General features: G+C 46.7%; 5 protein-coding genes across 5 annotated transcripts; 2 read left to right on the forward strand and 3 right to left on the reverse strand.

The window, feature by feature from the left end:
• Nucleotides 1-3,939: 3,939 nt before the first annotated feature.
• EPUS_08465 (uncharacterized protein) lies at nucleotides 3,940-9,922 on the forward strand (the record flags this gene model as incomplete). The annotated part of the gene is made up of 7 exons (XM_007787324.1): nucleotides 3,940-4,009; nucleotides 4,155-4,655; nucleotides 6,041-7,828; nucleotides 7,943-8,181; nucleotides 8,242-8,653; nucleotides 8,703-9,073; nucleotides 9,623-9,922. The coding sequence occupies 7 exons, from the start codon at nucleotides 3,940-3,942 to the stop codon at nucleotides 9,920-9,922; spliced, it is 3,681 nt and encodes a 1,226-aa protein (XP_007785514.1).
• Nucleotides 9,923-12,153: 2,231 nt separating this feature from the next.
• EPUS_08466 (uncharacterized protein) lies at nucleotides 12,154-13,479 on the forward strand (the record flags this gene model as incomplete). The annotated part of the gene is made up of 3 exons (XM_007787325.1): nucleotides 12,154-12,378; nucleotides 12,441-12,742; nucleotides 12,807-13,479. The coding sequence occupies 3 exons, from the start codon at nucleotides 12,154-12,156 to the stop codon at nucleotides 13,477-13,479; spliced, it is 1,200 nt and encodes a 399-aa protein (XP_007785515.1).
• Nucleotides 13,480-13,794: 315 nt separating this feature from the next.
• EPUS_08467 (uncharacterized protein) lies at nucleotides 13,795-14,060 on the reverse strand (the record flags this gene model as incomplete). Its single annotated transcript, XM_007787326.1, has 2 exons — nucleotides 13,795-13,961; nucleotides 14,036-14,060. 2 exons carry the CDS (start codon nucleotides 14,058-14,060, stop codon nucleotides 13,795-13,797), a joined length of 192 nt encoding a protein of 63 aa, XP_007785516.1.
• A 4,643-nt stretch (nucleotides 14,061-18,703) lies between these two features.
• Nucleotides 18,704-19,255, reverse strand: EPUS_08468 (uncharacterized protein; the record flags this gene model as incomplete). Its single annotated transcript, XM_007787327.1, has 1 exon — nucleotides 18,704-19,255. One exon carries the CDS (start codon nucleotides 19,253-19,255, stop codon nucleotides 18,704-18,706), a length of 552 nt encoding a protein of 183 aa, XP_007785517.1.
• A 2,000-nt stretch (nucleotides 19,256-21,255) lies between these two features.
• Nucleotides 21,256-22,357, reverse strand: EPUS_08469 (uncharacterized protein; the record flags this gene model as incomplete). Its single annotated transcript, XM_007787328.1, has 3 exons — nucleotides 21,256-21,793; nucleotides 21,845-22,278; nucleotides 22,331-22,357. The coding sequence occupies 3 exons, from the start codon at nucleotides 22,355-22,357 to the stop codon at nucleotides 21,256-21,258; spliced, it is 999 nt and encodes a 332-aa protein (XP_007785518.1).
• Between the last annotated feature and the right edge of the window lie 3,562 nt (nucleotides 22,358-25,919).

Consider the following 25,919-nt stretch of genomic DNA (forward strand, 5'->3'; position numbering starts at 1 on the left):
TGCCCCCTGGAGGCTCGAAATAGGCTTGAAACCATCGTTCAAGCTCTGCCAGAGGCGTACCTATCACCCCTGCAAGCGGGAGAGGAGTTCGAAAGCGCGGAGAGCTGTATACGTCGACTACAGGGATACGCTCTAAGCAAGGGTTTTGCTGTGGTCAAGGTCAGCGGTAGCACTGATTCAAAACGCGTGCGCATATAGTACAGATGTGTCCATCACGGTAACGAGACTAAAAACAATTGTCGGCTTGAACGTTATGTACAGTACGACCCGGAGGGCAAGCCTATTAGCAAGAGGCAGCGCAAGAGCACCTATATACAGCAGAAGAATTGCCTTTAGGGAGCCTATCTCTCTCTTCAAAATGTTAAACAGGGATCCGCTCAAAAAGCTCTTGTTTTAAGTATTACTAGTGCTGAGCATAACCACCCTATAGCTATTAATCCTCTGCAGTATAAGTAACATCTCCGCTTAAACGAGGAATATTTAGAGGCACTAAACAAAGCTTTAACTTACAGAGCATTATATCTTCCTTACATAACTAGTTAGCAGATCCTTAGTAAAGAAGGGCTCAGCCTCTCTCAAACTGACTACTATAACCTCCATCACAAGCAGAAAACTAGTAAGCTTTGTAACGAATTTGAGGCGCTTGTTTATACGCTTGATAAGGCAGGGTTCAGATACGCCTGTAGAGCTGATATCAAGTATAACAAAGCTAGCGAGCTTATTAGCCATTAAATATAGCAGATTTAGTTCTCTCTTGACGAGCAAATTCAGCTTGCTTAGCGCTTTATTACTGACTTTCTCTTACTCTTAAATGGCACGTTCTCTACTAACGCTCTGAATTTGACGCTGATCATTATGGTAAGGATAACAAATATAGGCTATAGCTTCCTTATAAGCTAGTCATTTGCTCAATCTAAGGCGGTAGTCAGCTTTAACTTTATATTCGAATGCCACAAGGACTTCATTTTTATAGACGAGATACCCTCACCAAGAGTCGTTCTCTCTAATTAAGCTCCAGGCATAATATCCTCACTTCCAAACCACCTACCAACAGTAATTCTTCAGTTCTGCAACTGGCACATTAGTCAGAATATTAAGGCACGTCTACTAAAAGGAGGATATACAAAGGATCAGCGCGAAGAGGTAGTTAAACAGTTCTGGCGGTACTGTAAGGCAGACACTATAGCGGAGGTCACTCAACAGCGATTTGGGCTGACAGCACTGCTCACTCAGAGCGATGTTGAGTACGTTCTTCGTACGTGGGGCCTAAAAGAGACACAGTTTCTCCGCCTCTATACCAAACAGTATCCGAATTTAGGTTGCTATGCAAATCAGCGCTGTGAGAGCCTTCATCCAGTTATGAAGGAGATCCTCAACCCACAGCTTTGTCTTGCTAAGGCCACCAACCGTTTAAATACCACCATTCGACAGAAGCTCAGGGCACTCGCTAACGAGGAGACGGAGAGTGGCCTTAAGCTCCCTAGGACCCTTGACAAGCGAGCCTTTGCCTAGTTAGCAGGTACAATCAGTACCTACGCCGTAGAGTTGACTGCCTCTGAATGAGAGAACACTAAGGATCAAGTGGATCAAGATATTCTTACTTCTGCCTCTCCCTGTCAATGCGAGCTTTTCCTCCGCTACGGTCTGCCTTGTAGGCATTATCTCCAAGGGCCCTACCGTAACGGACTGCCTATCCCTCGCTCTCTCTATCACCCACGGTGGTAAATCTTTGGCCCTATTATTCAGTTTAGTAACTGGCAGCCCTCTATCAACACTATCACCCTGCCTATCTCTCCCCCGCGGAATCAGGTGACCCAGAGCGCTCAGAAGCTAATTGATCTCCGAGATAACCTCTAGGGCGAGGTTAAGGCCCGTGTGGATCAGGCTATCCTTCAGGCCAACGCCCAGGTCATACGGATAGCTGAACAGGCCCAGAGTGAGGCAGGCTTGCTAACAAAGTTGCCTGAACAGGTAAAGAAGCCTGGGTGGAGGCGCGATTTCAAGGACCATGACAAAACCACGCGCAGAGCAATGACCGCGGTAGAGGCAATGGAGAGAGACGAACAGAGGCAGTGGGCGGAGAAGGATACTGCAGGCCCTAGGGTATCCCTGGAAGATGAGCTCCCCCTCCCCTCAACGGCCCCTGCTATGGTTGAGGGTAGCCGAAAGAGGCCCCGGAAGCATACAACCGTTTACCGGGAGGCATTCGGAGACTCGCAGGAGGACCCCACCGCAGGGATCAAGCGTGGGAGGGCAGGAGGCATCCTGTAGCTAGTATCAAGAACCCCAATTAGGTAATGCCCTCAGAGAGCGTACCCAGCTTGAGCATTTTAGTATCCAAATCATCATACGGCGTGCGAGTATTTTGCGCGCACCGAAATTTGGTGGGTCGGAGATACTTACGTGCCGAACGCCGACTGCCAAGAGTTGGGGGAGTACCATGGTACTGTTACAGGATCCACGTTGCGGCCCGAAGGCCCAGTTTTCAACCCCATGCATGATGACACAGTTCCCGTATCTGTATAGTTATGATAAGATACCAATCCTGAAGGAGCTTTGCTTCCATTGCGCCATGCTATCTACAGTACAAGATTCATATCATACCGTAAGATAGGCAGCATTCTGACAGAAGGACATCTGAATCAAGCAAATCACAATCACCTCGTACCAAGCCACTTACACAATCACACGGTTAGTATAATACTTATCTTTAGGCGCTTGCCATGAAGTTACTTCAAGGCGAATGGTTTCCATCATTACTAAGCACCGGGCCCGAGGTACGCGACATTTGCGCCTTCATGAAAATGGCGCTGCTCAAATCTTCCGGCAATAGCCAACACGCTGCTGTCCAGCCATTCCTCTTGTTCGTCTCGAGAATTCCAACTGCTTACTCCTGAAACAAGCAATCAGGTTGGTGATTAGGTTGGACGCCATGATATCTTCTAACCGCGGCCTCAGATCCGCCTGACCCCGCAAGGTGCCGTCCTACCTCTGAGATAAAAGCAGCAGGCTTAAGGTTGCAAACAGTAGTCAACCAATCCCAGTAGCAGGAAGATTAAGAGGATGTTGCCCCCCCCGGCCGCACATGATGAGGTGAGAATCTGAGCCGTGGCAGACCATTTGCTTTCGCGAAGTGTGACTTGGGGTTTGGCCTTGGCTATCTTATCGCCACAATTGCTAGATACCTGTTCTGCGTTGCCCCAGCTATAGACTATGGTGGTTCGGTTTCCGGTCGTGAGTACCACGCTTGCTGTGAAATAGAATGGCGGAAAGGTGAAAGTATTTACGTCTTGTCCTATAAAGGGGGGTCAATCATTTCACAAGGAAAGTTCTTCTAGAGCTCAGAGCCAGCATTGCCTCTTATGTCTGTAGACAAACCCTGTGCGATGGCGCTACTTTGTTGAATGATTTCGCTAATATGGAGTATTGATGTTAGAATCCTGGCCTCGGGTGGACAAAGAACATGGCAAACGAAAAAGGTGAACACAATTTTAATTGCTTCATATCAATGACTGGTGTTCGGAGGCCCAAAGAAAATTGTGTTCTACTATGGCCAGCTTGAAGGAATCATTCAATCGGCCTGTCCGCCAAGACAGGATAATTATTTGGAAATAAACGGAGGACTCGGATGATACTAGTAGCAATCGAGTTCAAAATGCCCAAGTTGAGGGGAGCTGCGCCAAGGCGCAATTCGCGAAGTTCTTGGAAACCAACTGCTCCCCAACAGGCGTATGAACCCCTTATCCAAAATCCGCAGCACGTCAGCTTAATGTGGCAACACATCCTATACGCAGCTACTGATATTTGGTCACAATCTTAATGCAGGCGAGCATAGGCACAGTGTACAAGGTCAGCAATTGTTCAGTTCATCCGTCCCGCACCAGAGAGCTCGTCAATAGACATCAAGCAAGACGTTGATACACGTGGCGCAATTCTATCATGCGGATTTTCTTACTCAACTATAACAGTCGAGAACGTTACACCTACGAAAGATTGATGATCGAACTGGGTGTGTAGATGACATGAGCATGTCGACCACGTTGCTTGTCACCCTCCCAACGCCTTCTCCGCCATCGGCACCCTTCGGCCATTCCTCACTGGCAAGATAAGCCATCACTTTGGTTGGACCGGGCCATCTATTACATACGATACAGCTTGTGCATCGGCCGGCACCGCTATCAATGCAGCATGTCGAGCAATCGCGACTGGCGAATGCACAAGCGCCGTCGTTGGGGGAGTGAATATCTTCAACAGACCCGAAACCTTCCAGGACCTCGCCGCCGGCCATTTCACCAGCCAAACCGGCGCATGTAAATCTTTTGACGCTGCGGCCGATGGCTATTGCCGTGGCGAGGGAGCAGCCATGGTGGTCCTTAAGAAACTTACGACCGCAGTTCGGGACCGCGACAACATCATGGCTGTCATTGCTGCTACGGGCGTGAGCCAGAACGCCAACGAGACTCATATCACAGTTCCGCATGGACCGTCACAAATGGCGCTGTACCGCAAAGCCCTGCGGCTGTCAGGTCTGAATGCTCACGACATCGACTTTGTCGAAGCGCATGGCAGCGGCACACCGGTTGGGGACCCGATCGAGGCTAATAGCATCAGTACCGTGTTTGGCGGTGCTAACCGTGCGGAAATACTCTACATGGGTACGGGCAAGAGCACTATCGGGCACACAGAGGCGGTCTCTGGTGTGGCGGGGCTCATCAAAACGGTGCTAATGATGCAACATGAAATGATTCCACAACTGGCCTTGTTCGAAAGGCTAATCCTAAGATTAGCCCCTTGGATCCGTACCGTGTGGCAATTCGAACGAAAAACATACCGTAGAATTCATGTCCAAGGCAGCTTGCGTCAATAATTATGGGGCGTCTGGGAGTAATGCAGTAATTATTGTGATGCAACCGCCTCATGTGGGCTTGCCTTCTATAACAGCAGACGAGCGATCATTGTCATCGACGAAGTATCCCATCACGGTCTCCGCTTTTAGTCCCCAAAGTCTAGCTTCGTACTGTTTGTCCCTTTACCAGTACATCGAGAAATCAACAGGATGGAACGATGAAGCATTAGCAAACGTAGCATTCTGTTTATCCAGACGAATAAATCCCAATTTTTCCTATTCGCTGCTCACAACGGTATCGTCTATTCGTGAGCTTAAGGATGTTCTGAAGTCGGGGACTGCTCGATTATCAACCCAGTTAAAGCTTCCCACCCAGGCCCCAACCAGTGATTCTAACTTTCAGTGGCCAGGCAAGCAACACGGTTAGTTCTGCCAAAACACTATACCAATCTTCAGCTCTGTTTCGAAAGCACCTCGACGGTTGCGATACAACCTTGCAAGCTATGGAACTCCAGAGCATCTATCACGATTTTCGGTTCGAGTCCAGTCCAGAACTTAGTTCTGCTACACTCAATGCTATTCAGTGAGCAATACGCATGCGCAAAGGCGTGGTTGGATTCCGGTCTCCAAGTTAATTCACTCATCGGACATAGCCTCGGGCAGCTCACGGCTCTGTGCATTGCCGGTGTTCTATCTCTTCACGATAGCCTCAAACTCGTCGCCGGCCGCGCAAGACTAATACAGAGACATTGGGGTATAGATCCGGGCTCCATGCTAGCCATTGAGACAGATGAACGACAGTTGTCTGATATAATCTCCCGACTAGAAAAACCCGATGTCGGGATCGCTTGCTATAATGCTCCTCAGAGCCACGTTGTTGCTGGAAGAACCGCATCCATGTCAGAATCCCTGCGTATATGATACGTATCTGTTGCGTATTAGCATGATGGTACAAGGGTCCCCGCATGCAAAACGCACGAAACGCTCTTGTAACTGTTACGCCCTGTCATTTATGGCAGTGAGCATTGCTATACGAATTGAACGCCAAATGCTGTTTCTGAGCTGTTACAGTAATGCGCTTCTATAGCTATTAGTATGAGCAAATGCTCCTCTTGATAGGAGTAACTCAATCAAGTGAATTGGCACCTCCGTACGCTGTTTGCTACATCTTCTAACAATCCATTGACACACTAGAGTGCCTTCTCGCATCCACAGTCGAGCTGTCATCCCTAAAACGAAAGAGACTAGACGTCACTAATGCCTTTCATTCAGCTTTGACTGAGCCTCTGCTGTCTAGTGTGGGAGAATTGGCAGAGCAGCTCAATTTTCGCGACCCTTTAATTCCCCTCGAAACGTGCTCTAAAGGTCATAGCTGGCAGACAGCGACACCAAAACTTGTGGTTGCGCACACGAGAGAGCCGGTGTTCTTCACTCAGGCCGTGAGGAGGATTACCACACAATTTGGGCCTTGCACATGGCTAGAAGCAGGAACAGGATCCGGAATGCCGGCCATGGTGCGCCGTGCCCTAGGACCGGCCGCTTCTTCTCATCATATTCAGTCTCTGAACCTGGGATCTTCAGATCCTCTCGATTCCCTAGCTCGGGCGACTGTAGACCTATGGAAGTTAGGCCACCGGTTGCAATATTGGTCCTTCCACAGCAGCCAACGGCATGAGTACAGAAGTCTAAACCTTCCGCCTTACCAATTCGACAAGCCACGCCATTGGTTAGAGTGGAAACAACTCGGACAACAACCTGTCGAGTCGTTGTCTATAGGTCCCACGGCACCTACCGAGCGGGTTCTGGTTTCTCTGACTAAGAAGAATGCTAATGGTGCCGAGTTCATAATTGATTCACGGTCTCGGGAGTGGCAGTTACTCGTTACGAGTTATGTGGTTTTAGGCATGCCGATGTGCCCGCCGTCATTGTATATCGAGTTTGTGACTCGGGCTGCTGCGATGCTACAGGAGAGTCCTGCTCTGGAAGGCTCTCCTGCTCTAGAAGACATGGTTTTTCATATTCCGCTTAGAGGGGACCTAGACCAGAATATTTCAATTACACTCGAGAGTATGAGAGTTCCTTGCTCATGGAAGTTCTCGGTCGACAGTCAAGCCACCCACGATTCAAAAGCGACCCACTATTCCTCAGGGCTAGTTTCATTTGTCGAGGCCGACGATCGAAAAGTGAAGGCCAAATTCTCCCGTTACCAGCGGTTGATGAGCATCGCTCACACCAAAGAGCTCATTGGCGACTTGAGCGCAGAGTCCCTCCGAGGAAAGTCGGTCCATAGGAGTCTTTCCGGATTAATTCAAATAGGAGAATTGTACCAGGGATTAAAAGCGGTTTCTGCCAAAGACGCCGAAGCTACTGGTCAAATTGTACTACCCCCGAACGATATCATGAGAGATTTCGTAACGAATCCTGTGGCGACTGATAATTTTGTCCAGGTCGCATCGCTGCACTTCAACAGCTTAGGAGACCGCACAGATAACGAGCTGTTTGTGAACACGGCTCTGGGGCGCGTTCAAGCAGCCCCTGTCACCAACATTTCAACGACGGAGAGCACCTCGTGGATTGTCTACTCAAACTCAGCAGACACTGGAGACACGGAATTCACCAGCGACATTTATGTCTTCAATCCCCATAGCAGCCAGCTGTCCATGATCCTCCTGGGCGCCAAGTTCACGAAGGTAGCGATTAGCTCTCTTCGCCAAATGCTTTTACAGGGTCTTGGAGAGCAGAAACAGGTTGCTGTAGCGCAGGAGAACAAAGTCAGCGCAGAACCCATTGAGATTTTCAAACCTGAGCCAGTGAGGATCCAAACCGTGCCCAAGAGGACGCCAAGTGCTGGATCTGAGGCGGATACAGAATTAGACGATCTACCAAACCTAGACAAAGCCCTATACGAGTTGCTTTCTAGAGTGGCTGATGTCGACACTGACGAGATCAGCAACAACACCCTGATTTTAGACATGGGCATGGGTTCCCTGATGGGAATATAGGTTCTAGAAGAACTCCATAAGCAATTTTCGGTTAACTTAGATATAAGGGATTTTATAGATTTGCCGGATATTGAATCTCTGTGTAACCTCATAGCTTCCAAGACAAGCAAATTCTCCCGAGCAAACACAGGGTCTACAGCCGCCTTATCTAGCAATTCGGACATCACGAGATCAGAGTCGGCCGCGCAGAGCACTGGACCAACGAACCCACCCGAGACTGGGCCCGGCTCTGGTGAAAAATTAGATTCAATCACAATTCCCTCACTCAAGTCGGCCGAAAATGTCATCGAGGAATCTCAGGGTTCAAGAGCCGCTCAAATTTGGCCGAGTAGTGTACGAGATGCCTTCGAGAAAATTTGAGAAGACTTGGACAAGTACACTAAAGAGGTAAAGTGCGAGAGGTTCTGGACAACAGCATATCCTCCTCAGGCAGAGTTAGTGACTGCGTATGTTATCGAGGCGCTTGCTAAACTCGGATGCGACCTTAGGTCAATCACGACGGACCAGGTGGTGCCAGAGATCCAACACCTAGCCAGACATAATAGATTGGTAAACCAGCTAATGAACGTGCTGAGAGATGCCGGTCTTGTGGTCCGAGTAAAGACAGGCGGAAAAAGCAGGGAGTCGAGTACGTTCCGTATCTTCCTAGCATATCAATCCGTACCAGAAAACCTACCAAATGAACCAAAGTTATGGCCGTGGGTGGTGGAGACGGTCAGCTTCAAGGAAACAGGGCAGAACTTGCTCTACGCCGACGTTAATATTCCCGATCAGCTCGAGAAAACTGGAAAAAAGAGACCTATAGGTAAGCCGTCTTGGGCCGCGAATGCTCATTTGCTTCTAACAATAACCAGCGTTACTGATCCACGGTGGTGGCTTTATGTTGTCCAGTCGCAAAGATGTTCCTCCTGCTCAGATTAAGCTCCTTATTGAGAAAGGAGTTATTCCAGTGAGCGTCGACTATCGGCGCGGCCCCGAACTCAACATCCTGGACGGTGCAATGACAGATGTGTGCGATGCCCTTAGATGGGCACGTCTTGAACTCTCCAACCTGCAGCTCCCACAGTCCAATCTTTGTTTGGACGGTAGCCAGGCCGTCGCCGTCGGATGGTCCACTGGGGGACATCTTGCGATGACACTTGCGTGGACAGCACCGGCGCTTGCACTTAAGTCCCCTGATGCGGTATTGACCTTTTTTACGCTCCATCAAACTTCGAAGATGAATGTAAGCAACTCCGTGGCCGGTCATGAGCTAAGGCAATGCTGACAGGAGCAGTTTGGATTACGCTAAATGCCTCTGAGGACAGTTTATCCGCAACGAGCGAAGAGTATAATCAGGGTATCCATCAAATCAAATAAACCAAATCTTGACCCCTATTTGATTTGCTTACCTAATCTCAAAGGTTGATTTGATTTGATTTGACTTATTTGTCAAATAGAGTCAAATATTAGCAAGTAATATTTTGTTAAAAGGATTACCTTTTGTAAATTCACCTTACAGAAAGAGTCTGCCAAGTCATTTTTTTCTTATTGAAAATAATCCTGAATCTTTCCAAATAATTTACTTTTCCGCCAAGACTTCTATTTGACTAATTTGTCAAATCTAAAAGTCCTGATTTGATTTGATGAAAGTACAGATTTGGTTTATTTGACTCAATTTGATTCAAATGGACACCCTGAGTATAATCTCCTCGAGGGTGTGGAAGCCGCTCCGGTGGGCAGTTCCTTTTCTCTTGAAGATGTTTTGCCAGGCGATGCTAACGTAAGCCTCTAGATCACCACATACAAACTAAACACCGAATCGCGACTCTTACTCCCCGACCCCCGCTCTCGGATCGTCATGCACATGAACCGAGAAGTCCAGGTGGTCCCTATCCTTCGATACGGCCTACCATCTATATTCTGCGCATCGACATCCGAGGCGGCGCTCTCTCATGAACTGCCCATGCCGTCGGCTGAGGAGGTCGCGGGGATCAGCCCGCTAGCACAGACCCAACGAGGAGAGTATCGCATGCCGACATTCATGCTGCATGGAGCAGCGGACGGATCGGTTCCAATTGCACAGAGCAAATGAGCGTATGAGGCGCTAAAGGCGAAGGGAGTGGAGGCAGGAATTGGTGTGGTTGAGGGTGCTGGGCACCTTTTCGCTGTAGTTTCGGTGGGCGAACGAGAATGGGAGGTTGTGCGGGAGGGTTTCGCATTCCTATTCCAGCACATAGCGTTGTGAGTCAGTATATTAGCATCTGACGTGATATAGCTTTCGAGCATAACAACTTCCCCTAGTCATATGGAGTCAAGTGTGTTTTCTTGGCTATCGACTCCTGTAAAGGCCCCAATTCCCCGATTGACCTAAGCTCATGTTGGGCTATATTTTAGCCTCTTAGCAGAGGCTCCACTGTACTACGGTAGGAGGCATATTAAATGTAACCCTCTCCACTAGTAAAATTGTTATTAACAACCTTCATACAGGTACCCTTACCGCGCTTGTACAAACGACGTACCACCCTAGGGGATCATTTACCGCGTTTGACGCGTTAAGCTTTCTCAATTGATTCTTTCTTATTCTACAACTACAGCAATCAATCAATGCCAGCAAGATGCCAGGTGGTTATAGATGCCAATGGGATGCACGCTCGATGTAAGATAGATGGTAGATTAGTCCTAATCGAGCGATTTTGTGGCGTTCTATCTTGGCGTTACAAGCTGTTACTAGAGCGGAGGTAACATTTAATATGCCTCCTACCGTAGTAGGGTATCATCTATCTAATGTGAACTTACCGCCAAGCTCAATCAATTGGCTGCAAAGTACAGTAAGACCTAAAAATGCAGGCCGCAGGAATCATCTTGTTGGAATTGGCCGTAAACGTACAGCCAAATCCTTGGCATCACGTGACCGCACTCTGCGCAGTAGTATCAGCCTCTCCTCCTTCTAGATAGATTCTGCAGGTACTACGGGGGGCCCATAAATATTGTTAGCTCCACGCTAGTAAAATTCTCACGAAACGCCCTCTTGACAGAACCTCTTGTACGGTGCTATGACCTCACTGCTCTCCGCATTTCTAGCTTGGAATGCAGTCCCTGAGAGCTATCTTATTGAGCTTCTTGAGTCGATGCCAGAGAGGTGCTAGGTAGTAATAGATGCAGAAGGACGGCATACTCGACATTAGAAAGAAGCCAGACTAGTCCTAATTGAGCGATTTGGTGGCGTTCTATCTTGGCAATTACATAGTGTAACAAGCGTTGAGCTAACAATACTTATGGCCCCCCCCGTAGTAGGATAGAATTCCACTCATCCACTTCATCACATCTTTCTAATTGGATAAAGTTGAAGTCTCCTGCCTTCTTGAGATTAGTGGGCAAATTAGCAGTGCTTTAGCTTGCCAAGGCTGCAGAATCCTGCCAAGCCGTACCCCATCAAAAATTGGAATACACAGAATGCACACGCTGTGGAGCGCTATGACTCAAAATTTCGATTGGTGGGTGTGTAGCTATCTAGAATCTAAGATGCAAAGGTTCGGATGAATAGCTCTCTAGGCGCCAAGGCCCTAAAACGCAGAATTAGCACGCAGAATGCGCAGAAAAAGGGCACAAAAATACGCAGAAAGAGGCCACAGAATTCGCACGCAGAATGCGCAGAAAGAACGCTTTTCTATCCTCCTATCCTCCTATCCTTCTATTATGCTATCCTTTTTTTTATCTAAAAAAAGTTACATCTAGTTACAATACACTATGGTATATTTTACACCTGTCAGTCTAACTGCTAGTAGTTAGCAGCATTCTTAGAATATCCGTAAACGCACATCACATCCAACACATATGCAGCTTGTCTTGCATAATATACTACGTACATATTTTCACGTCCTTTATGGCTCTTCTGATTGCAGATATTACCCGACCAATTCCAACAGGGGATTCTTGCAACGGGCTATGATAGCTGGGCAGCCCGTGGAAGATGTGCGCCACCCACCCACTTCCAGCTCCGGCCTCACCCGTGCCGTGCTGTGTTAAAGCTTTGACGTGGGGAACTTCTTACAGAAAACACAGGAGAGATTGTTGAGCACATCATGTTACTCCAAGTGGGGTAGGACAGCCAAATGATAGTTCACAGCACTACCGTATCATGCGGCCGGCAGTGATAAGATGCCCCTGTGCCGTAGAAGCGGCGCAGACGGCCAGGGTAATCGCCATCCCGTCCTCAAGCTGAAGACGCCTCTTGACGCAACCGAATTACCTAGGTCTTCTTTATCGAAGAACGCACATTACGGGCCTGCTTTATAACTACAGCACTGGGCTTTTATTGTCACAATGCCTTCACTTACGTCTATGGCGAAGTCCCTCCTCGCCCGTGCCCAAGAGATCGACGCGGAACTCGAAGCCCGTGGCATTCCGTACCCCTCATTTGATGTGGACACGCTCGAAAAGCTGCCTTTCGAGGCCCAGAAGAAGCGGTGGGAGCTTGTAGATGCAAGCCACGAGTTCCGACAGCTGACTCGGGGAGCTATGCTGTCGGCATGGGACATTGCCTTTAATGTGAGTGATTCTTCCTCTTCGACGATCCATGTCCCGCTCATACATCTACCTCGATCCCACAGTGGACCGACGCACTCACTCTGCGCATAATTTGGCGCTACAAGCTCGCCTCCGCCGTGCCCCTTGATGGCAGCGCGAGCTATGAGGAGATCGCGGCCACCTCAGGCCTGTACAAGCCGCTCGTATTTCGTGCGATTCGAGCCGCCATCGCCAACAACATCTTCGATGAAGATGACTCCGGCCGAGTGCGCCATACGGCCATATCGCGGCTGCTGGCCACTCATCAGGGTTTCTACGACGGTGTCGGCCTCCAGATTGAAGACCTCGGGCCTGCAAGCACGAAAGTGATCGAGGCGTGGGAGACGTATGGACAGGACACGGGCGAACCTGCCCAGAGCGCCTACAGCATGTATAACCACAGCGATCAGCCTATGTTCGCCATACTGGCGGCGGCCGGCACCCGAGCGGGCCCGCCGCTTCGACTCGGCCATGCACTTCTTGACCGCGGACGAGAGCTGGAACTTTCGCCACATGCTGAATGCTTTCGACTGGTCGACGCTGGATACACCGGGGGCCCGCATCGTCGATATCGGCGGTGGTAACGGGCAGGTATCACAGCTCCTCGCGCAACACACGAAGCATCTCACCTTCACCGTACAGGATCTTCCCCACGTGGTAGCGGAGGCGCCCGGGCAGCTCCCTGACGAGTTCAAGAGCCGTATCCTGTTCGAGGTGCAAGATTTCATGACGCCGCAGCCGGCGGCAAATCCACCCACGGCCTTCTTAGTGTGCCGGTGCACGCACAACTGGAGCGATAAGTACAGCGCGCGGCTCCTCGCGAACCTGACGCCCGCGCTGCGAAAGGGTTCCAAGGTCCTGATCATCGAGTACGTGCTCGACGACAAACCGGTGAAGAGCCTTGGGGACAAGTTGGGCCTGCAGACCGACCTTGTCATGGCGACGATCCTGAACGCCCAGGAGCGGTACGCGTGGGACTTTAAGCGCCTGCTGGAGCTCAGCGATGAGCGCTACGTGTTGGAAGGCATCCGGAAGCCGGAAGGGAGCAAGTTGAGTTTAGTGGAGGTCTCGTGGAAGGGGTAAAGAGGCCAGGGTCAGCCCAGCCCTCTCTGTTTCGACTGTGTGTATTTAGATGGTTTTTATATTAATTGGGTACAAATTTCCCCGCGCCTTATGTAAAAGAAATAGATATATTTTATTCTTCTTCTCTTTCCGTGTCCTATATGAGAACAAAATGGTTTGAAACTGAGCAACAGAACACTCAAAACCATGTTGAGGAATCCCAAAGGCCTGCTAGCTTTCAGACTACACCATCCATGTTGTAATAATAACAACAATAACAAGTGGAGTCTAAGCCCCTTTAAAATTCGCCCACTAAATTTCGACCTCTGCGTCCTCCTAAGCCAAGAAGGCGTCGGCGGGCATGGACTCCCAGAGTTGGCCATAGGTGTAGCGGTAGTCGACGGGGCGGAGCGTGGGTGCGAGGCAGCGGCGTAATCGGGCCCAGTCCTTGGTGTCATAGCTCTCGGCCCATTCGAAGAGGGTGGCGTTGAGGCTTGCGATGTCTAGGGATAGAGTGGTTAGGGTGTGATGCAGTAGGGGTTTTAAATTCTGGAGATTACCACGTGAGAAAACCGACCCTCGAATGTGATATCCTGCGTCATACTCATCTAAAGGACGCCCTATAGATGTAGACCGTTCTGTAAGATGTGGCGGTAAAAATTGTGTAAAGAGTATTATAATTTGCCGATTTAATATATAAGAACTGACGCGAATGGCGATGCCAGGATCCAAAGGAAAGTCTTGAGAAACACCCACCTTTCACTTCCATACTCGAAAAACCCTTCAGGACGCTAATGGCACGATTCGTTACCACGCCGGCTGATGAAGAGAGCTTCGAAGTGTCAAAGCCTCAGTCTTCCCCTCTATAGGCTGCTGACGATGCAAAGCCAGCCAGTAAATCCATCAAATCAGATAAACCAAATAATGAGCCCCATTTGATTTGCTTATCTAGACCCAGAGGTCGATTTGTTCGTTTGTCCAAAAGAGTCAAATTTTAGTAAGTAATGTTTTGTTCGGAGGACTACTAAGGTTTTTCATCTCACAAAGCGAGTCCGCCAAGACCTTTATCTTTCCCTCAAAAATAACTCGAAATTTTTTGAAATAAAAGATTTTTCTGCAAAGACTTTTATTAGTCAACAAAGTCTTGATTTGATTTGACGAAACCACGGATTTGGGTTGTTTGCCAAGCATTTGATTTGCTTTATTTGAGTCACATCGATTACTTACCGGGAGAAGGGCTCTGAAAATGACGCGGTATTGGTCCTTAGTAATTTTGCAGACATTTTATTATTTTAAGGATCGTCAGAAGGCTCAAATGACCATAGTTTAGCCATAATTTGAGCGTCATTTTCTTAAAATGACGTCTGAAATAACATAATTCTATTGGATTCCAGATATTTAGCCGTATAATATTATGTAAACTAGATCATATCACGGTTAGGCTGAAACTAAGCACACATTGATGGTAATTTAGGCATAGTTCTTAGAGGGCCTTCTCCTGCTAAGTACATGGGCACAATGAAGACAGCCTCTCTTGCCAATCTATCTGAATTACCTTCTGTCAAAGATGTAGATAACAACATTGAGCATTCTGATGCAACCTCTGTCTGCTTTCGATTGGCCAATTTCTGCCGCAATCTCGCAGCTAATTTCCCTGCAATTTGTACTTATTTCTGCGCGCCCTGCGCCTTTTTGGAGAGAGAGAAAAGAGCCATTCCTTCTACCTGTTTGACATCTGCTCTCCAGCTCTTCTTCCACGACCTCCACGATCTCTGAGGTGCGCTTGAAGGATTGTGGAAAAGGTACAGAGATGGCGAGATCGATCTTACTGTGGTAGCAGTGACAATAACACTGCTTATTATGTTGTTGCTGGGGCTGAATCAGACTTCCTCCATGAGATGCCGGTGCCGAAAACGTATGCTGACTGGTCCAATGGAGCCGACCCATGCTATCTGAGTTATATCGATATATCCATTAAAAGAAGGATTTGGAAACAAGGATACGGAGGGTCCTGGGAAATCGTTCGATTTCAGGCAATGGGACGATGCTGAGCAATGCCTTCTTATTCCGAATTTTTGCCTTAAGAAGTTCATTCGTGAAGTCAAAGAGCATAACAGAAGGGTACCGATGATGGGTGTAACGTGACCGAACCAGGTTTGCAACGGATCCCCATTCGCAACCTTTTAACTATCTTTACCCCTATCAAGATTATCAAGCCCCTAATTTTAGCTCACTGCCATTCACAAATATTTATCGAAACCAGCACAGAGAATAATCAAATGGCCAGAATCAAGCAAGGTTTGTTTGCAAAGTACTACCTAGTAAGTTACTTCAATCGTTTCTATTTCCAGATTAACGCCAGCAATGTTTGTATAACCGAAATATGCCAGAACGCCAAGCAATCTCTGTTGCGAATGGGGATCCGTTGCACATGTGGTCCGGTTACGTTAGAGGAAGAGAGGCGGCTGGTGACTGGTACTCGGTTTGAGTTAATCTCACGGGAGCAGCGCGGATACCACCATCCTCATGAGCTCTGTCTTGTCTCTTTTTCGAATGCTCCCTCTGAAGATGAACTTGGTGCCGGTGTCTGCGAGCTCGTCAAGAAATGAAAGTTTCCATTGTGGCTCGTTTCTGCTGCTCAAAGCTATCTTGATGTGCATCACATTTCGAGGATTGAGGTGAGCCGCGGACTCAAATACCTTCAGGTGGCAGGCAACGCAGCCAAGGCTACTCTGGAAGGACATTTCCGAGTCACGAAGGCAAATAGATGTGAGCTTTGAGATCGCAAAGATGGGAACGAATGTCGACAAATGATGCATTTCATTGAGAAGTTGGCTTGCAATAATGAAGAGAGTGAGGATCTCAATAAATACTCAACGCGTAAGTCTAGAATTCGTTAGGACGAGAACTGCGCTATCAAGAAACATCTTCTTCTAGCAGGGCTGCTGAAGCTCAGTATCCATCTCATGATGCAATATGAAGGATCTTGCTTGCTAACAGCGTCACAACTATCCTCTCGACAGCGCACCTGTACAACGCTGTTCGGGTGCAAGGCTACCTTCCCAGTGAAAAATTCTAGGAGGATTTGGATTCTGTGCTGAAGATCCACTCGTCGTAGGACATCTTAATTGGGAACAGGCCAACAAATCCAGAAGAATACTACATGCCAAGCGCATGTTGATAGCCCAAGGCATCGCCCGAGACATTTGTGAAGAATCGACACAGTATGGGCCCTAATGTCCCCAAGAAGAGCTACCGTGAGCTTAACACAACTTTTTTCAAGTAGCTGGTGCTTTCCGCAGTCAATATTGCTCCGGAGGCTTCGTGGATCTGTCCGTCCAAATTGTCAGGGACCTGGTCTATCAGCTAGCTTCCAAGGAGCAGAAGTTTAAGATCGGTGTCTGCAGGGAATTCTTGAAACATTGGAAGTCTTGTGGGTTGAGAGTTAGACTGGAGTAGTATGTGGACTACCTGATCGAATCGCTGCAACTCGAGGCAATGCACCGCGGCCCTCGGAGGGTCTGCATGATAGCTTTTGTCCGACAAGTAGTACCAACTCGATATTTTGCACTTTCTTGGCGGACTTCGGCGATTCTAAAAATCATGAAAAGGACATTCGCTAAATTCTAGTCAAGACTTTCAATGAAATGATCATGAAGAAGTACGATTCTGATTTTGGGGCGCTTATGCTTCTGTCAGACATAAGCTAAATATTTCATTGATCGGTCTTTTGGTCCAACAGCTTCCGAGCCTTGTCACCGTCATGGTCTGTGGTATTAGCAGGTCACCAAATTTATTTCATGTTATGCGAAATGTGAGGGTGGATGTTGAGCATTGGAAATTAAAGCGGCCGAAATGGAAACGCCGATCGATGAAGGAGACGATGCGGAGATGCAAAGACTACGTGAGTTCTGTCCTGGGTGTACGAGTATGGAATGGATTGATGAAGAAGATCCACCTGGCCCGGTCGCAACCGAGACGTGTTGGAGCATAGTCAAGGGTCTGAAAAAGACCGGCCAGAGTTCGGACCAAAGCGAGGCATCATTGGATGTGAATGACACTGGACGAAGAAGCAGCAATGCCCAAAGCTGGTATAGACTGAATAGCAAGCAAGCTATCTCAAGCAAATAATCTATTCACGACCAGCACTTCCTGTTGAAGATAGCACAACGAAACCCACCTGGCTTCCAAAACCCCACACACGTTTAACCAAGAACATCGGCGTAATGTAGAGCACAGTATCCTCGTCTTGTTCTACGAAATTGCAGGAGCCAGCTAAAAATGCGCCAGGAGCTCCACCTCGACGCAACTAGCCCCAAGCCAGCCATGTCAGTCACTCTTCGGCATCTACCGTGCGTTGCGGAGCTGACGGAGACGCGGCCTTCAAGCCATACCCCCACTCTCCTCTTGCGATGGTTAGCATGGCCACTTGGAATATGATAATAGAGGCGAGACGACGGATGAGAGGCCATTCTTCGAGGTGGCGGCTAGGGAAGTGGCATGTCATCACCTGAGGGCTCCCAGAAAAGGGGGTGGAAGAGACGGACGTGGACTAAGGAAGAGTCCGGTTTCATGACGAGATTTGGGTTTGTAGTCATCGATATAGTGATTAGGATGGAGGTTGTGACTAGGAGGTGATGGATTTTGAGAAGCCGGATTTGGTTGAAGGGGAAAGAAGTCAGTATGGAACCAGCTCAATACAGTAGCGGGTGGAGGTTGAGATGGGGGTGATGGTCTTTATGAGGAGAGCGGCTTAGTATTGAGTGAGAACAATACGGCAATGTGCGTAAAGATCGATTCCTGGATCTTCATCATGGCTTTTGGTCAAGTCAATATCTGTATCCTGAGGGTAACGCGCCCATTTTCCGATACCATAATATGACAGGCCCTTAGCAAGTAATGGGCGCTGAGAATGGAAATTACATACTACTTACTTATGGCATAACAAACACCCCACAAAGTCGATTGATCCAATTATACATGGATATCTTATCGAATCGAAATATTATAGAGTTCTAGAACCCCAACTATCGTTTCTATCGTCATGAAGTCTCTGACATAAAAAGCCCAAACAAAAGTCTATCCGGACAGATGATCTTTCTCTCCAGTAGAGCAAGAACAAAATTCAACGCGCTCGCAGTCATCTCGTCTTCAATAGCATCATGCATGCATGCATTCACCCCGACACAGTCATGAATTATCTTACCAGAAAGACTTAGCCACCTTTCTATTCACCCAGCCCCTATCACTGTCGAACGGCACTCTTTCCCTTCGCCTCACAGGAGGCTCTATAGCTGGCCCGGATCGCCTCTGCTATCTTCCCAGTCTGCCAAGCCTTCTCCATGCGCGGACAAGGGGCGGGAAGTGGGAGGCAAGCGGGATAGTAGTAATCCTCTTTGACAGGCTCTTCTGGTGGTCTTCTTACCTCTTCTTGGTACCCGTCAGACGGAAAATAGGAGCTCGTTCTCCTGATATCTTGTTGGTAGGCTGTTGTGGCGGTTTGGAACGCCTCCTCGAGATCATGGCATCCGCTGGGTCTGGATCTAGGTCGGTAGGAGGAGCTGGATTCGTCGTAGGGGTTGGTGTCGCTTCTTTGAAGTGGTGACAGCGAGTCTACCACTTCTGTTTTGGACCCGCTGGTTGGATTCAGGTCAGTATGAGGCGTGAATTCGTTGGCGTTGGCGTTCAGGGACTTTGGGCCCTTATTGGGATTGGTGCAGTTGTTTTTGGACGTGCTCGCTTTGTTTTGGATAGAGGTCTTTGGTGGATTATCGACGTGATATCTTTTTCCTACCATCGGGGGTGCAAGGTTGGTACGAAGGGCCAGCTCGAACTATGATGCTATAAGGGATAATGATTATTTTTGTGAAGAGCGAGGAATCTTTTTCTGGAAGACTGCGTGTAATAATAAGAAAGCAAGAATTGTGATAGTAAGAATTCAGAAGCATAACGAGACAAGAAGAACATAGATATAGCTCATAAAGAGTACCTCGTCAGAAATAAGAGATATTAGTAGATTCAATCTTGGTCCTAGCTAAATTGATTAGCCAGGCTCTAAACGACACTGATAGGCAAGACTTTTCGAAGTCATATTAGGAGATGCGCTTTTCAAGTCCGCGGAGGATACTAAGCCTTACCTGTGCATAGATGAGAACGCGAAAGAGAAGGTACTCACGCTGGCTAAAATGTCAACATCGGGTTAAGTGTTTTCGGCGCTGTTTCTCATGTCTATGCAGTAGCAAGCCACCCATAGAGGATTTGGGGACCTTGGATAAAGTTGTAATTGCTGACTCGTCAAAGCATATTCCTGCGAGTTTTAAGCCTTTAAAACGTGTGAAATTACGCTATGTACCCACAGTAGTCCAGCAGAATCACCAACCGTTGACAATGTTTGCAAGATTAAACAGGTATTGGCTGAACCTTCGTAATGGATAGGGCATTCTGCTGATGGGTTGCATGGATTGGTACCCCCAAAGCTTCCTACTCCTTTGCGCACTTCTTTTGTGCTCATCATCACCAATAGATATAGTAGGGACTCTACTATATAGCTCTTCTTAGTCCCACTGTCTGTTGTAACACTCCTTCAAATGCCGTTGTGCTTCTTCACAGGTAGCCTCGCAGGAGGAAAGAACATCTTCTTCCAGGAGTAAGTGACTGATCGCTCACGGATGAAAGTCATTTGGTCGTAAGGATTGAGGTGGGGCTTCTTTGCTTTCGTACAGAAAGCGAGATAGGGTACAGTGTATCCAGTCAAATCAAATGCTTGGCAATCAAATCAAATCACGTTTGTCAAATTAATCAAATTGGGTCTTAGCAGCATATTTTGGCATATTTTTGTTGAAAAAATAAAAAGTCTTGGCGGACTCCTTTTGTGAGATGGAAATTCTTGACAGTTATCCTAACAAAATCATTGCTTACTAAGATTTGACTCGTTTGACAAATGAATCAAATGAACCAAATCGGCGCGAAATTTGGTTCATTTGATTTGATGGATACCCTGCGTGGAATATTATCAGTCACTCATGTAATTCAACACGAATTGACCAGATCTTTCAGTGGGTCTGCCTGAAGAGCCATCAACGTATGTTTCCGAATAGTCTGCTTTGGTCCAGTTCTGTTCCTGGAAGCAGCGATATTCATTACAATGATTGACGTAATTGGCGCCTGGGACATGTGTCTTCACTATCTTTGAGCTTCCGAGTACAGATCCATCTGCACCCAATGCTTCAACATAAGCATGGCTGGTAAAGAATGGGATCTTAGCCTGAGTCTCGAAACCATCCTTGGTAACGACAGCTGCCACCTTGAACGGACCGGATGAGGATGCACCACCATAGAATCTCCATGATTCGACGTCAGTTGCGCCGTTCCAGCTGCCGTACATAACTGTGTTCCATGAGCAAGTCCACGAATAACTGAACAAATCTGGTTTGGTTGTTGGCTGGCCATGCCACTGCCCCTTGAACACACGATAGCTGTACACCGGTTTGGCACTGTCTGCGATCTCGGCGTGATATATAATGTGGACCGGATGTCACGTGATATATAGCGCTGCAACAAACGCTATTGGATTCTGCGCGTCTTCGATGAATTTGCTGGTTATCAAACGGTGGCGTATTGTGCGACGTTTTAAATGCGTTTTATCACAGATTTGTTACGCGTTTCGCCTCGAATTAACATGTATTTTTAGTATTGACGTTTCGCGCTATTTCGCATGGATTGGCAGTTTGATATAGCAATTTGGTATGTATAAATAGGCTCTCCTTGCGCGGTCAATTAGATAGAACAACTTGCTATTCAGATTCTATTCTCCTGATTAGTCAGCAACGTTCGACATATAAGCTCATTATTCTGTGTGAATTGCGAGAAGCTGCGCTGCCCTCCCCAGCTGATAAAGCGCTCGCCCTTGGGTAGAAATTGGAAACTTCCGAATATGGTGCCAAACATTCCGTCTGGTTGCGTGTATCGCTCGATAACTTGTCCTGTCATTGCAACAAGGTCCAGCAGAATGACCATTGCAGAGGACGAGTTTGCGGACAGTGGTCTCCTAAATATGGGATTAAAGGCATTGTCTAAGATTGACAATGCTAAATGAGTCTTATTCGTGACCCGTCCGCGGAGCGCTGTTGGCAGCTTGACTTCATTGAGATCTTGAATTTGTAGGTGATGCATGTGCCTTAACTCGTATCCATCAAGCATCTTGAAATCACTTTTCCAGCCTCCGAGACGCCAGACGATAGCTCCGGTAGCGCCGCTGATTTTATAAATAGTGCAAGTATGAAATGCGATGATAAATAAGTCGCCGCGAGAGTCTCTTACAGCAGAATTTATATGACTGTTAGCAGAGTCAGTTCTGATCCGAACGGGTGGTATGCACTGAACTCACAAATAGTCAAGATTTGGAATGACCAGACAAGTCTCGCACAATGGTACATGATCCAGTGCACGCCACTCGAATTCCACTTTCCTTGTCGCAAAATCCACCACTTGGACTACGCCTTCTCTGACGATGCCATTTGGCACAAGTGGCCAATCCGAGGGATGTCGTATGTAGCCTAGCTGAATGATCTTGGTGCCATTGTCGATTACAGTGAACTCATGGGGGTCCAATTCCTCAACGCTGTCCGGTTTCTTAAAATGAGCCACAACCTCGTACTGGCTGTTCAAGATGGTATTCTCTCCAGTATTCAGACCATCTGCATCCAGTTTTGAATGGCTATAAGCAAGATGACGGAAGCCTTTATACTCGAAAGTATGGAGGTTGTGGACATGATTGGTCCATGCTACCTCACCAGGCATATCGCCAGCCCAAACCAGATTCTGAAAATGGATTAACCTTGGCAGTCGACTTTTGGGTTGCCGTTACTCACACCTCGCAATTCATAGATGAGAGGGACATCGTGGCCAGTAGGCCCAGCCCCCCACGACGTGAGAAATAATAAATCGTTGTCGGCAGGCTCTAGCTCATTCACATGTACAGTGATTCGGGGGACCTTCAAATCAGGTCTCTAGGTTCCACATCTTGCGCTTCAGCACTGCCTATCAAATCCCAATTCAACTTTCGGAATAGCAACGTACAGTCAATAGGGCTGAAGGCTGCGCCTTCGCACCAAGGAGCCCGAGAAGAAAAGTCCATTTTGACCAAGATGATGGATGCATATCTACAGTGTGGTTGAAGGAAGTTTTTGTCGTACTGGCTGGATACAAGACGGCTACATCCTTAAGTGAACAGTTCCGATTCAGCAACTTGGAGTGACCAGCCGTTCGGCTATCGACCCGACCTACATATTGCGCCAGCGAAGCCCGCAGTAGGACTCATTACATTATGTAGTCATGTTGTCAGGGTTCTAGCCTCAGAAAAGAACGCTGGAGCTTGAAACTGAGGAATGTAACTGAGAGATATGTCTATCTGGTAGAGGCGTTCGCCGATTTATCCCCCTCTTCGCAAGAGTATTCGAGGGCAGGGCACGCTCTGTACCACATTTTTTGAGCTTTACAATGAGTCGAAGACGATTCGCAGACCTCGATGTCCCCATGGTCGATGAGGATCCGCACCTACGGCAACGAACTACTCCAATGTAAGTACTGGTATTAAAGCTATCCCCGTACCGGAACTTCCGGAATGTCTTGGGGCAGGTACATTCGCACAGGTACATTCGCACAGGTACATTCGCACAGGTACATTCGCACAGGTACATTCGCACAGGTACATTCGCACAGGTACATTCGCACAGGTACATTCGCACAGGTACATTCGCACAGGTACATTCGCACAGGTACATTCGCACAGGTACATTCGCACAGGTACATTCGCACAGGTACATTCGCACAGGTACATTCGCACAGGTACATTCGCACAGGTACATTCGCACAGGTACATTCGCACAGGTACATTCGCACAGGTACATTCGCACAGGTACATTCGCACAGGTACATTCGCACAGGCTCCGCGGCGAAGTTGAAGCTCGTGTGAGGGCTTTCCCCCCTGCGTTTCTGAATGAACCCTCGAACAGAGAGGTCTTTGATAACGTAGGGCTCTGCAGAGAGCGTCTCCAGGGCTTCGCTTTTGCTCAGGGTTTTGCTATAATGCAGCAAAGCGGGAGTATAAAGCAGGCTCGTCCTCGTTTCTATTTTCATTATATCTATTATAGTAATTCGACAAGGAATTATAGGAAATTAAAAGAGCATGTTAAGAGGAATAAAAAGGACAGTATTATTAGTTAATATAAGCAAAAAGCAACAGCTATTAATATAAGGAATTATCTATACTTTATATATCTTGCATTTAAGCAAATAAGCAAGCATGAATCTTGAGAATTTAGCCTTATATTAGGCGTTACAGTACCCGGTCAAAAGTCTCCGTTGATTTCGCGTTTTTCGCGTTTTTTCGCGTTTTGCACCCATAACCCACCCATTCTATCAACGAATTATGCCCCCACGAAGGCCACTACGCGAAATCAGTGGTAATAGGCCTCTTCATCATGAGTTAACGCCTATTGAGCGCGCAGAGATAGTAGGCGCAGCCAAATGTGGAGTGAGATTCGCTGAAATTGGTCGCATACTCAATTTCGCGCCCTCAACCGTCCAATATACCTACGAACTATCTGAACAACGCAACCTCCACAAATCGATCTTGCGTGCGGGCAGACCCTCTATAACCTCCGAAAGAGATAAAAGAGCCATTGTACGATATGCTCGTTCTTATCCCAAATCAACTTATGTACAAATGCATCAAGATCTACAGATTCAACTCTCTGACAGTATTATTAAGCGAATTCTACTTCCTTATTATCTCTGTAAATAGCAATATAAAAAAAGACTAGAATTAATACTAGAAGTAATTAATCTTTGATATTAATAGATATTAAATCGTAAAGACTAGAGCGTTAAAGAGTAGGCTATAATAATATTCTTAAATAAATTAAGTATTAAATAAGGTAAAGGAGGTTAACACGAATAAGCCTAGTGTATAGTTACACAAAAATGAGATCCTTAATTTATATAAACCTATAAAAAAGGCTATAATATAAGTATTATAGTATAGGGTATTATTTAGATTAAAAGATGTTCTAATTTAATTATTATAACTTATAATAAGTAAGTATAACATAATAAATACTTAGCTAATTCTTATATTAATATACTTAACTAAACTATTAAGAAATACTAGCCACCTAATACAATATTTATATAAGATAATGCCCTAATTTATATAGCTAAAAAAGTTACGAAATAGTTCAAAGATTAAGGTATATTAGTACTTAATTAGGCACCTTATTCCCCAGATTTGAACCTAATTAAACATGTCTAGGCTTAAATAAAGTAGTAGATTAATCAGCAGTATTCATATCTTAAGAATCTAAGGGATTTGCAAGCAGCGTATAATAAATTAGCTTAAGTAATTATAGAAGTATAGGAGGCTATTCTGTAAGATAAAATCGACTCCCTAATTAAATTAATAGATAATCAGGTAAATATCGTACTATAAGTAAAAGAATAGCACACTAGATACTAAATCAAGAGACCTAATTAGGAAATTAGTATGATTATAATCACTAGACATTAATAATTATTTTAAGTTAATTTTTATAAAATTCTAATCAGAGTTTAATATATAGTAGTAAAATGTATAAAGTAGAGAACAGTTAGAAGGGGTAATAAAATTTATGTATACAGAGACTTTTGACCTAGTACTATAAAAATAACTCTTATAACTATTTTATAATAGTAAACTCTTTAATATATATAAAGTATAAAAAGGCCTTCTTTAGGTATTAAATAGCCTTAGATTTAAGTAAGTCTTTGTAGTTAACTTATATCTTATATTTTATAGTATATTAAGTACTTAAATAAGCTAGTTTCCTTCTTAATTATAAGAGTTATTATAATCTTTATTATTATGCTTTCTTTATTAAAAAAGATAAGTTTATACTTATAATTTTAGCCCTTGATGAGCTTGTATCAAGCAGCTACTCGTCGTTCAAGCAGCTGGGATATGGATTTCTACCTTCTCGTGGTATCCGGCGTGAGTACTCGTACGAGAGCGCTACGCGTTACAGCGTCGCCTCGTGTGAGGAAACCAAGCGAAATCCGCGGCCTTGTACGCAAAACGCGTGTGCCAGCACGCGTCAAGCTGCGACCGCAAATCAGGGGATACTGGCTTTTGAAAACCACCCGACTCTCGCGTATCTGACTCATACTCAGACCTGAAGCAGCTCTTACAGGCTGTGGATGTGATATCGTTCTATTCGAGAGACAGGACACCCTTGTACTTGTCCCCTTCTAGGTTTGTACGGCGTGTGTAAGCAGGCAGCGTTGTATGACGAGGAGAGGGAAATCCCTTAATACAGACGAATTACTAACATTTGGCAGACCCTTGTTAAAGCTCAGAGCCTCTCTGTACAACAAGGACCTTGTTAAGACCTCCGGGCTTGTTAAGCTCAGCTACAGGCCACTAAGAC

Source organism: Endocarpon pusillum (genome assembly GCF_000464535.1).
Source record: "Endocarpon pusillum Z07020 unplaced genomic scaffold C660493, whole genome shotgun sequence".
NCBI lineage: Eukaryota > Fungi > Ascomycota > Eurotiomycetes > Verrucariales > Verrucariaceae > Endocarpon > Endocarpon pusillum.